The sequence below is a fragment of the Marmota monax genome, unplaced genomic scaffold, assembly GCF_021218885.2.
Source record: "Marmota monax isolate L192 unplaced genomic scaffold, Marmota_monax_Labrador192_F-V1.1 WCK01_AAM20220418_F8-fsc00073, whole genome shotgun sequence".
Lineage (NCBI taxonomy): Eukaryota > Metazoa > Chordata > Mammalia > Rodentia > Sciuridae > Marmota > Marmota monax.
In genome coordinates this window covers 1045258-1057500 of record NW_026692846.1, presented here as the reverse complement: position 1 = coordinate 1057500, position 12243 = coordinate 1045258, and the positions used below count along the sequence as shown (strand labels likewise).

At 55.4% G+C, this 12243-nt stretch overlaps 2 protein-coding genes across 2 annotated transcripts in view; one reads left to right on the top strand and one right to left on the bottom strand.

Annotated features, from left to right (window-relative positions):
- Positions 1–12160, top strand: part of Iqank1 (IQ motif and ankyrin repeat containing 1) — a 23370-nt gene extending 11210 nt beyond the window's left edge. The window contains 12 exon segments of the mRNA XM_058580780.1: positions 5046–5179; positions 5293–5457; positions 5535–5726; positions 5804–5929; positions 10546–10685; positions 10776–10830; positions 10938–11030; positions 11251–11359; positions 11461–11554; positions 11624–11758; positions 11820–11946; positions 11949–12160. Of these exon segments, the coding sequence (XP_058436763.1) occupies positions 5046–5179; positions 5293–5457; positions 5535–5726; positions 5804–5929; positions 10546–10685; positions 10776–10830; positions 10938–11030; positions 11251–11359; positions 11461–11554; positions 11624–11758; positions 11820–11946; positions 11949–12122 (1544 nt within the window). The 3' untranslated portion in view covers positions 12123–12160.
- Positions 1603–4368, bottom strand: LOC124095786 (chromobox protein homolog 3-like). Its single transcript, XM_046449110.2, has one exon. It carries the CDS (start codon positions 4020–4022, stop codon positions 3501–3503), a length of 522 nt encoding a protein of 173 aa, XP_046305066.1. The 5' UTR covers positions 4023–4368; the 3' UTR covers positions 1603–3500.
- Positions 12161–12243: the final 83 nt, after the last annotated feature.

The window sequence follows — 12243 nt, the reverse complement described above, 5'->3', positions numbered from 1 at the left end:
GTGGGTGTGGTGCCATCCCCTGTACCAGACCCCTGAGGGACTCCGAGTTTCAGCTGCCTTGGTCACTCCAAGGCCATCTCAGTTTTATTCTTTACTGTCTGGGTGAGAAGGAGTGGTCACCCACACCCAGGTGGCCCCCAGGTTTCTGGACCTGCCTTTTCATCTCTCCTTCAAAACAGCCACTCCCTCCCGAGCGCACCTCCTGTCAACAGCAGTGACAGTGACCAGTGTCGCCGGCGTCCTGTTCTCTGACCACTTCTAGAGCTCTGCGCTCCAGAGGGGCATGGTGGCCTTCGCACCCACCCAGAGGACTTCCAGGAAGCTTGGGTGTCCTGCATGCCGCCTTCCTGTGGGCAAGATGCCTGCGCTTCCGTGGCCTCCAGCCGGCAGGACTCGGCCTGGCAGGACTGTTGGTCAGGCCGCACTCCACCACCAGTCCTGGACCAGTTAGGGCCTCAGGGACAAGTCCGTGGCCCAGGTGACAAAAGCGGGTTCTCCCACAGGCTGTGTGTTCCACAGAAGGCCCTGCTCCCAGCAGAGTGGACGGAGGGCTGCTGCATGTCCCCAGGTCCCCTCCATCATGGGTGTGCCTGCACCTCACTGCCAGCTCCTGACTGGGTGGCCTTTCTTCTGTCTCCTCCTCCTCCTCCTTGAGGTGTGGTGCCCAGGCCCAGCACACACTCGGCAGACGCTGCGCCACCGAGCTGCCTCGCCAGCCCTTGCTAAGCACCCAGAGTGGCTCTGAGTGGGCTCCTGTCTGTCTCTGGAGTGGCTGGGGTCCAGGGGTGTGCCCACTGTGCCTGGCTGGGCAGCTTTAACGGGTAGCATTGTTGTTAACTCACCTTCCAGTTTTTAGTACGGTTTCCCGTGTGAACCGTGAGCTATTATAAAGTGCAATTCATGATCTCTAAATATGTAGGTGTCTCTAGTCACACTTTGTCATCTGATTTCAATGGCATTAAAATAGATTCAATATGATCTCAGCAGTGAGTTTGTTTAAATGTGCTTTATAGTTTATATGATCTCTTTTGGCAAATCTTCCATGTCTGTCTAAAAGAACGTGCCTTCTACCATTACTGGGTCCAATATTCTATGTACCGAGTGTGTGAATGCCATGTAAAATCTGTGATCCTCACTGATTTGTGATCTGTCTGTTAGCTGAGATGGTTTCAAGCTCCATTGTGATCGTAGGTCAACTGTTTCTACTTGTAGTCTCTGTATATATTCTGAAGCCCCATTGCTAGGGACATACAGTTTTGTGTTTTATTTTGATGAATTGATCCCCAAATCATTTGAAACATTTTTTAAAAAATGCTTTCTAGTTGTCACTGGACGTGATTTTTATTTATATGTATGTGGTGCTGAAACCTCACACGCCGTGGGCAGAGCCCTCCCACTGAGCCAGCCGCCCGAGACCTTCTCCTCCAGTCAGTGACACTGTCACCTTCAAGTCCCTGGCCTGAGGTCAACATAGCACCGATAGTCCAATAGTAAATACCTGTCTCCTCGTCGCTGTCATTCCTGTGTCTTTAGCCTTAGGATATGTTCCTTATAAGCAACGAATAGTTTTTAAAACTCTGGTCTGACGCCAGCCCTCTTTACCCCAGCTCCTCTGGGGTCCCAACGCCTTTGGGTGCTCCCCTCTTACCCGTCTGCCTGCTGGGCCCGGTCCTCCCCTCTTCTCTTTTCTTTTTGAGTCGGCGCCTTGCTGTGGGGCCTGGCGCAGTGCCCACTATCCCACTCCTCAGGATATATGCAAAGGACTTAAAATTAGCATACTATAGTGACTTGGCCACATCAATGTTTATAGCAGCTCAATTCACAATAGCTAAACTATGGAACCAACAACCTAGGTGCCCTTCAACAGATGAATGGATAAAGACAATGTGGTACATATACACCATGGAATATTACTCTGCTGTAAAGAATGAAATTACAGCATGGTATGTCAGTAAATGGATGAAACTGGAGGCTATCATGATAAGTGAAATAAGCCAGTCCCAAGGAACCGAAGGCTGAATGTTCTCTCTGATATGCTGAAGCTGACTCACATAGGTGGGGTGGGGTGGGTGGAGGCTCACCAGATTGGAAGGGGGAGGGGGCAATGGGAATGGGAAAGACAGTAGAACAAATCAGATATCACTTTCCTGTGTTCATATATGAACACATGACCAGCAGCTCCACACCAAGTACAGCCACAAGAATGGGAAGTCATACCCCGTGTGTGTGTGTGTGTGTGTGTGTGTGTGTGAGAGAGAGAGAGAGAGAGAGAGAGAGACACACGTCAGAATGCATTCTCCTGGGGCTGGGCTGTGGCTCAGTGGTGGAGCTCTCACCACCTAAGTGTGAGGCCCTGGGTTTGATCCCAGCACCACATAAAAACAAATAAAGGCCTTGAGTCCATACATAACTAAAAAAAAATTCTAAAAAATACATTCTACTGTCACATGTAACTAAAAAGAACCAAAGATTTCTTTAAGCGCCTGGGTCTAGGGACTCCATGGCTGGCTCTCTGGGTCTGTTTTTTGTCCAACTTTTATCATTTCTCAATCATGTCTGTTTTCTTCACTTGCCTGATTATTTCTGGTGAGCTGAGCACAGTATGTGGAGCATCTTGGAGACGCGCTGAAGTCGTGGACAGGTCATCTTTCTCCTGGGGGGTCGGTGCGTCTGGCCGGCAGCAAGGCGGAGGCAGCTCCAGGTGTGGGGCTGGCGCTGGCTCCCGAGGCCTGCTTTATTTCTTGAAGGGTGCAGCCCTTCAGACGCCTACCAGAGCAGGGTTGCTGGGTAAAAGGCAGGACACGTTTTTTGGTGTATGTCCTCAGTCCTGTCCTGTCTTTAGTTAGCTAATTGTGGCCACCCTAACCCAAGCCCTGCCGAGCCCTCTGAGTACAGACGCGTCCGCTTGGCCCCAGGCTCTGCCTTGCAAGCTGTTCCATCTGTTGGCCACAGGACCTGGGCTGCCTCGGGTTCCTTCTCCAGGCCCTGACTCTTCACTTCGGAGCTCTCCAAGGCCTCAGACTCCGCTCCACCCAGGATCTGCTCAGGCTACCTGCCGCCCCAGCTTTGGGGACCCGGATTGGCAGCCTCCTCTGGGTTGCTGTAGGAAGGCCCAGTCCCCGCAGGCCATCTGCTCTTTTGTGGGGGTACTTGAATGGCCCGGCTGTACGTGGTGCAGCTGTTCATGTCTTATCACCGGCATATTTTTTGTCCCTTTTAAGATTCATTTCAGGATTTCCTTTCCCTCCCTCACCTTTTTTTTTGATAAAGGAAGCAACTACAGAAAGCTTTTATTTGTTCAAAGTAACCAGTGCTACTGATGCAAAACAAAAAACAAAACCCAACAACTCCCCAATACTACTTTCAAAACCAACATATCAAACTTGATTTTCATTAGAATGTAGTTATTTTTCACACTAGTAAATCAAAAACCAAGACCCAGATTTTATATATATATAAAATATATATATATATATAAATAAATAAAACAATGCAAATAGTTATTGAGCTTCATCTTCTGGACAAGAATGCCAAGTTAGTCTCTCTTCATAAAAAGCAATTACAATTTGAGGACACTCCATATTTGCTTCTTTTGCCAGCACCAAGTCTGCCTCATCTGAATCTTTCCATTTCATAAGAAACATCAATTCTCCACTGCTGTCTGTGGCACCAATTATTCGTTCAGGATCAAGACCTCTGGCAAAGCCTCTTGGTTTGTCAGCAGCATCTCTTTTCTTCTTTGACTTGCTATCATCAGATTCCCTGTCAGATAAAGATTTTCTTTTGGTACCATCTTTTTCTTGACCAGCTTTTTGAGAATTAAGAAATGCTTCAATTAACTCTGGACAATCTAAATTTTCTTCAGGTTCCCAAGTATTGTCAGCATCTGTAAATCCTTTCCACTTCAGAAAGTATTCCACCTTTCCATTTACTACACGTCGGTCTAGGACTTTTTCTACCACAAATTCTTCAGGCTCTGCCTCTTCAACTTTTTTACTCTTTCCATTCTGTTTCTTTCCCATTTTTTTGCAATGTAGTCTTATTGGAGGCCATTTTTTTAAATTGCAGACTTGAAGAGCTACAATCACCACCTCCGATGCTCCAGGTCGCGGATCTGCAGCGTCTCCAGCCCTGCGCGCCTCCCTCCCTCACCTTTTTGTTTTGAGTTTTTCTGTGTTGTTCAGATGGTTTCTAAACATCCTCCTGCCTCAGCCTCCCGAGTAGCAGGGACCTCAATGCACACCTCCGTGCCTGGCTTCATTGCAGGATTTTCTTATTCTGAGAATTCACCTTTGTTCATGGTCAGTCCCACGCCCTGGAGACACTGATCCCTCCAGGGCTTTGCTGGCCCAGTCTCCTGTGCCTCCTGTGGTCTGTTCTGAGTTTCCTTCTTCCTAGGGCTCTCGGTGGCCTGCCCCCCCCCCCCAAGCTGGGCTGCACCCTCCTTTCCCTCTGGCTGCTCCTTCCTCACTGTCAGGTCTGTAGGGCCCCTTTGTCTCCTTTGCTGATTCGGTTCCTACCTCATCTGCAGGGTTAGCCCCTCAGACCCCTCTAAGGTGACCCCAGCCAGGGGCAGCCGCTCTTTAGCTGGGGCTTGGGTCTGCCCTCTTCTGAGTCCAGTGGGGTTGTGGCTGGAGACCGCCTGGCGTCTGTATTGTGTCTGTGGCTGCTGGGCCCCTCCTGGGGTGGGCTCACGGGCCTTCTCTGCTTGGGGCCTTCTCTGCTCGGGGCTGTTTTCGTCACCTGTCCTCGGGGTTTCCTGGCAGCCTTTCCAGACGGTGACTTTCCAAGCTGTGGGCTCACTGAGAACTTTCAGGGTGCAGGGAGGTGGGGGACTTCCTGCCGAGGCCGGGCACTCTTCCTCCTGGCTCCCTCTTGACCCTGCTTGCGGGGTCTGTGCTGCTGGCTCGCTCAGGCTTGGCTGCTGGACTGAGAACGTGTGGGTCCTCTGGGGGCAGATGGTGCAGGCTCCATTCATCTGGCAGATCCGGAGCTAGGGGCACCCGCAAGGATTAGGTGCATGTGAATCTTCTCCCCACGGCCAGGGCCCACCCCGGAGGTCCAAGCGGCCACCCGCAGCCAGTGTGCCTTCCGGCAGCACCTGGCGAGGAAGGCGCTGGCCCTGCGCAGGCAGGAGAGGCAGGAGTACCTGGAGCGGATGGAGAAGCTGCAGAGGGAGGTGAGCGCGGGCGCCCGCCCAGGATCCGGGCGTGGGGGCGGCGGCGAGGCGGGGCTTGGGCGGGGTCCGCCCGGGGCTGAGGGCGCAGTGACCCCCAGGGCCACGCCCCGCAGGCCTACCTGGCCTCGGTGCGCCGGGAGCAGGAGGCCGCGCGGCGGCAGCGGCAGCAGGAGGAGGTGGCGCAGCGCGAGCGGCAGGAGGAGCTGCGGCGCCGCGGTCGCCTGCTGGACGCCGCCTTCGAGGGCGACGTGGGCGAGATCCGGGCCGTCCTGCAGGAGGTCGGTGGGGCGCGGCGGGCGCGGCGGCGCGAGGTGAGGCGAGGTGAGGCGAGGTGACGCGCTGCGGGCCGGCGCAGGTGGAGCAGCTGCTGACCCGCGAGGGCGTGGGCCACGACGAGGAGGGCCGCGCGCGGCGGCTGCGGCGACGCGTGGCCACGGTGGAGTGCGAGGACGGCCACGGGAACACGCCGCTGTCCGAGGCGGCCGCGGGCGGGCAGGCCACGGTCATCCAGCTGCTGGCCGAGCTGGGCGCCAGCCCCAACAGCAAGGTGCGCCCGCGGGCTGGGCAGCGTGGGGTCGTGGGTCCCAGCGCAGCCGCCGGCGGCTCATGGGGCCCCTCGCGCAGGGCGCCTTCGGCAGAACGCCGCTGTACCGGGCAGCCTTCGGGGGCCACCTGGAGGCCGTGGAGCTGCTTCTGAAGCTCGGAGCCGACCCCCGAGTGTACGCAGACGACGGGAGCACCCCGGAGCAGGTGTGGGGCGGGCGCCGACTCAAAATCTCCCTTGTCGCCCCACGGTGGCGCACGCCTGTAATCCCAGCGACTTGGGAGGCTGAGGCAGGAGGACCCTAAGATCAAGGCCAGCCTCAGCAAATAAGCAAGGCCCTGTCTCCAAATAATAAATAAGAAGGGCTGTGGATGTGGCGTAGTGGCAAAGCGCCCTGGGTTCAATTCCCAGCACCAAACAAAAAATAAAAATCCTCCCTTGTTGCCTGCAGTCAAGGTGACAGCCACCTGAGTTGTTTGGGTGACTTCCGTGCAGGTTTGCCTTATTACCCTCCATGCTCCTGTACCCGTACCCGGAGGCAGTGTTAGAGCCCTAGATGAGGAGGCTGAGGCTGGCCACTCCAGGGGCTGGCTGGAGTTCCCACGGTGCTGGCGGTGTTGGCTGGGCTCCTCCCAGGCCCCTGGACTGTGGGGCCCAGGAGGCTACTGGGAGCCTAAGAGCCCCTGGGAAACCAGGTCAGGACATGCCTGCTACCTTCATTTCCTTTAAGTCAATTTATGGCCCCCAGTCCCCAACTCAGGTCCCACCCATAAACTGAGGCTGCCTAGAAGTCAGTCCCAGGATGGGCCTCAGGCCTGCAGGGCAGGGTAGACTGCCAGGGTCTCGCCCAGCCTGGGACGTTGGCGCCACCCTGTGGCTGCTGCTCTAGGCCCGGCCTATTGTGCCCTGCTCTTCCCCTTGTCTGCCCAGGTCCCTGGGCTAGCAGGGTATCAGTGGGCTCTGAGGTGTGGAAGAGCACAGGTGAGGGTCTGGGGCTGCTGAAGACGCGTCCCGCTGTGCCTGGGCGCTGCTGCTGGTGTGATGTGCCAGGAAACCAGCCATCTCCATTGGCTGGAGCGCTGGACTTCCACAGGCAGAGGAACAGGCCCTGACCTGAACCTCACCTTATGCAAAGTTAACTCAATGGACTAGAGACCCAAATGTAAATGCAAAAACAAAAACACTGCCAGAACCCGTCCCTCTCCCCAAGTCGCCACGTCCTGGATTGTATGGCGATTCCATAGCGGCTTCTTGTGAATATTGCCATTGTCAGTATCTCAGTGCAGGTTTACAGTGGGCATGCAATGGTGCCTCACTGTGGTTCTCATTTGCATCTTTCTGCTTTTTAATTAGTGAAGGAGAGAAATCTGCCTTATGCTTGACAGGTGTTGAGACCTCTTTTTAACGAAGTGCCTGTTCAGCTGAGTGTGGTGGCTCAGCAGCTTGGGAGGCTGAGGCAGGAGGGTTGCAAGTTCAAGGCCAGCTTCAGTAACTTGGCAAGACTCTGTTAAGCACCCCTGGGTTACCAAAAAAAAAAAAAAAAAGTGCCTGTGCACATTAGTGGCAGATGGCCCTGTCGGCCTGAAGTGTTCTTCACCGGTTCCAAACCAAGCCTCAACATGGGTCACACATGCTTGTTCTTTCACTCTCTGTGTCCTACTACAGTGAACTCCAGGGCTCTTTCCCTTCATGCTGGGTGCTCTGGTGTCAGTCTAAATCTCTTCATATCCCCACGGACACAGAGATCTTTTCCTACTCAATCTGCCAGATGTTTGAGTTCAGACCCGCAGCCACTGGAATCCACGTCTGTGCGGTACCCATGTGTTTCCTGTTGAGTCCCTCGTCATGTTCGTGTCTCATGCGAGTGTACAACTTTCCTGGCACATTTTTCAGAAGATCGTACTCACCTCTGCCACCTTTATTCTAAATCAAAGGCCTAACCTGTGCAGCTGCACTTGAATGTTGCTGGTCAGAGGGAGAGCGCTCCAGAGGGCCTGGTGCAAATCAGTTTTGCTTGCAGCTCGCTGGCCAGACCCCTTAAGCCATTTGACTCCATGACCACAGCCGATCAGGAAGTGCGATCCCATCGTTAGTCTAGAAGGTGGAGGGGTGGACATATACAGTGGACAGCTCTAATAACTACTTGGTTCTGTATTTTCCATTACTTTGTCTTGGTTTTTTCTGCATATTTTCTTCTAACATTTCTACCAGTTCACTAATTCTCTCTTCCAGCTACATCTATCTGATTATTAAATATGTACGCTTTCTTCTTAATTTGGCTAATTTTAATTTCTAGAAATTTCATTTCACACACATACACGCGCGTGCGTGCACACATCTTTCAGCTTTTACCAAAAATCTCACTCTAGGCTTCCATCTCCTTGAACATAATAAATATATTATTTTGACATCTGTAGCTGATAACTCCAAACTCTGGATCCCTGTGGATTATCTCTGTAACCTGTAGTCTAGCAAGTTTTTACTCATACTGTCTTCTGTTATTTTCTGTGCCTTTTTGTCATGTTTTTAATTTTTCAATATTTATTTTTTAGTTTTTGGTGGACACAACATCTTTATTTTATTTTTATGTGGTGCTGAGGATCAAACCCAGCGCCCCACGCATGCCAGGAAAGCGCGCTACCGCTTGAGCCACATCCCCAGCCCCTCATGTCATGTTTTATCTGTAGCAATAATTTGAAGCCCAGCAAAATGACACCTCCCTTGACCAAGGCTCTCCTACTGCCCTGACCTGTGCTGAGCACTGACAGCCTGGAGTCACCCTACCAATTTCAAGGCTAAGCCAAAGTCTCTTTGAGGGCCTAACTCTGGGTCACCTTTATCCTAAGGGTGCAGTCTTTAGAAACCCAATCCAGGCTGGGTGTGATGGTGTGCACCTGTAATCCCAGCAAATCTGGAGGCTGAGGCAGGAAGATTGCAAGTTCAAGGCCAGCCTGGACAATTTAGTGAGATCCTGTCTCAAAGTAAAAACTAAAAAGAGCTAGGGATGCAGCTCAGTGATAGAATATCTCTAGGTTCAACCCCCAGTACCAAAAAAAAAAACCCAAAAAACAAAACAAAAAAAAACATGTAGAAATAAAAATATCCCCTCCCAAAAAAACCCCAATACAAGTAAGGATTAGAGTGGGATATTTATTCACAAACTGTAAATTCCTTCAGTCACCCTCCACCTGTATTCATTCATCCATCCATCCATCCGAGCCTGTCTTTCTTTTTTGGTTTTTGTACTAAGGGTTGAATCCAGGGGTGTTTAACCACTAACCACATCCTCAGTCCTTTTTAATTTTTGAGACAGTCTGACTAAATTGCTTAGGGCCTTGATAAATTGCTGAGGCTGGCCTCAAACCTGCAATCCTCCTATCCCAGCCCTCCGAGCTACTGGGATTATAGGCATGAGCCACCTCGCCTGGCCCTAGTGCCTCTTGAGGAACTCAAGTCAGAGAGCTCAGAGGGTCATTGCCAGCCTGGGGGTCTTGGTAGCCCTAGGGTTTGTCTTACCTGCCACTGGTAGATGCTGAGTGCAGTTTTGCAGGGTAGGCAAATCAAACTGCCTCTGAGAATGTTTATTTGAGATGTTTTGAAAGCAATTGAATTTGGCTCTGGGAGGGCTTTGAGCTAACAGCTGCTATAAAGAATCGAGCAAGAGGGTGGAGAGACTGGCGGACCTGAACCCGTCCATGTACAGGTCCTGAGAGGCCACTTTCTACCCATCAGCCACATCCCTGGCCTCCTGGAGGCCCACAACCCTCCTGGCAGCCCCTCCCCCCGTATCTGCCTCCAGCATCTGCACACAGCCAGGGCACCCTGAGCACCATCCCCTTCCCTCTGTGAACTCTCCCCATCAACCCACTTTCAGGCACCCTTGGGTCCTTCCCTCCCACGCGCGGCCTGCTTGGGCTTCCTGGGCCACCTCTCCCTCTGGGCAACCTTTCTCCATCCCTCCCCCTGGGATGGACGAACCTTCTGCTGCCCGTCACCCATCCTCACCAGCCCTCCGCCTCATCAGTCATGAAGCACTCCAGGGTTCGTCCCTTCACCCCCATCTGGTCTGGGCTCAGCACCTCCCTTTCCACCTCACGCTCACACTGCCCACTACCTGCCTGTGGCCGGCCTCCAGCCTCACACCTGTGTGCTTCCTCTCCAGGCCCCACCCCCAGGCCCAGGTGATGCGGGCTCCTTGGGCTTCTGCTTGCCAGGCCCAGTTCCCAATGGGACAGGACCCCTCTCTGCCCTGCCTCTGCCTCCAGCTGTGTCCATGGCGGGGGGGGGGGGTTAGCTGTTAGGGAGCCACCCCCACCCCCCCCTGCACAGCAGGCCCCTGTGGAAGGGGTCAGGCGCTGGTCCTGGCCTTCAGGAGCAGCACCACCCGCTCACGCCCTCCCCAGGGTGGTGGGTTTGCTGCTGGAGGGAGGGAGGGTTGGTTGGGCCTGCCCTCAGCTTTAGGGCCTGCTTCCCCCTGCTGGCGGCACGTGGCAGGCATCAGCATGCAGACCAGGCGGGGCTGGGAGGGAGGGGTCCTGGGTGAGTTCTGCAGGGTGACCGGCAGGGACTGTGGGCGGCCTGGAGGCCTGAGCAGTGGACTGGGGGCTGGGGAGAGCGTGCAGAGGAGTGGTCTGCCTCCAGACCCTACCACAGGACTTGAGCAAGGAGCCCAGAAAGACCCTGGGTAGTCTGGAAAGCATGGTGACCAAGGTCTTGGGCCCATGAAGGACCCGCTTTTGGACTGCACTGCCCTTTCTCTAACATGAGAGTGCAGTGACTCCTTGCGGGGTCCAACGTGCAACTACAAGTATCCTGTCATTAGGTGGCCTCACTGGACGCGGTAGCTAGCGTGCTGCAGACGTGGGACCTGGGCCTCACTGAGGCCATGCTCCAGAACATGGAGGCCGAGCGGCAGCGCCGGGCCCAGGAGGATGAGAGACACAAGCAGGCGGAGGCCAAACGGTGCAGCAGAGGGGCAGGGGCAGTGGGGCAGGGGCAGCGGGGCAGTGGGTGTTGGTGGGGGGCCCTCTGATCTGCCCCATTTCCCCCCAGCTTGAACCTCAAGGTGCAGCAACTGGCCAAGGAGCAGCAACGGTGTCACAAGGAGGTGAGCAGTGGCCTCTGACCTCCCTTCAGAGGTGAGCCAAATAGGGAGGGGACAGTGGAAGGACCTTCAGTGGAAGGACCTTCTTGGGGGCCGGCCCCTCCCCCCAGCTGCAGCAGGCCTACTGCGAGCTCAACCGGAGAATCACGGAGCGCGAGGAGTGTGAGCGCCAGTGCATGGGCAGGACTGAGCTCACGCTGCAGGTGGGCGGCTTCCCTTCAGAGGCCTGGGTGCCCTTGTCCTGCCCTCCCATTCCCAGCGGTCTCCCTGCAGCCTGCAGCCTCCGGGGTGGAGGGGGGTTGAGGGGAAGCCCTGGCTGGGGGCCTCAGGTTGTCCATGGGCCCAATGTGAAGCAGAGAAACCTCTGGGTGGCAGCTAAGTGGGGGACAGAGCCAGTGGTGGTCAGCGTTTCCCCTCCTCTAGGCCATAAAGGACTCAGAGGCCCAAGTGGACAGGCTGCGGCAGGAGGCACAGAAGGCGGGAGAGATGCTGGCCATGGCCAGGCTGGAGCTGCGGGAACAGACGCAGGAGGGTGGGCAGGGCTCTGCTGCAGCCTGTGGCTGGAGAGGGGAGGCCCAGGGAGGGTGCTGGACACCAGGATCTCTGCGGGCTGCACCCTGACCTCCCCCACAGAGGAGGAGGAAGCGCCTGGACTCCAGTGTCAGGCCACGGATCTCCATGACGTGCTGATGAAGGACGTGGGTGACCGCATCTGTGCTGACGGCCGGTCAGTGCTGTCTGGGCATGGGTAAGTTGGGGTGTGCTCACCTGATGATGACCCAGTGGCTGCCCCCAGGTGGCCTCTTGACATCGACCCTTCGGGCCAGGCAGCCACCTTCCTGCGCTACCAGGGTACCAACTATGGGGATGCTGTGAACCCAGAGCACCTGAGGCCTGAGAGAATCCGACTGGCTCTGCTGGGGGCACTCAGGTGAGGCAGGGAGGGGTCAGCCAGGCCAGGCCCTGCCCTGCCCTGCCCAGCACCCCCACAGGCATGGGAAGCCACTGGTGTTCGACCTGCGGGAGGTGGACCTGTTCCCTGCAGTGCCGCAGCAGCTGGAGGCGGTGCAGCCTGGTCTGGCCCCAGCACGGCTCAGCCGGGAGTTGCTGGCCCAGGACCCCAGGACCCGTACCTCTCCCTGCTGCGGCCCACGGATGGGCCTGAGTCTGGCCCCACCCAGTTCCAGGAGGCCCGCCTGGCCCACTTTCGTCTCTTCTTCGTCACCCAGGTCCAGTGGCCACCTGTGGAGCAGCTGCAGGTGCTGCTCCCTGTGCGGGTACAGGTGCCCCACTAATGCAGCACCCCAATAAAACCTGCCCAGGGCAACACGTCTGTGACTGTGAGCAGGAAGGTTTCGCCCCAGCCAGTCTGGAACCCTGCTAGAAAACATGGGGGGAGGACCCTACGTGGGACAG

Coding starts and splice junctions, on each gene's coding strand:
- LOC124095786 (XM_046449110.2), bottom strand. CDS start 4,022: ATGGGAAAGAAACAGAATGGAAAGAGTAAAAAAGTTGAAGAGGCAGAG.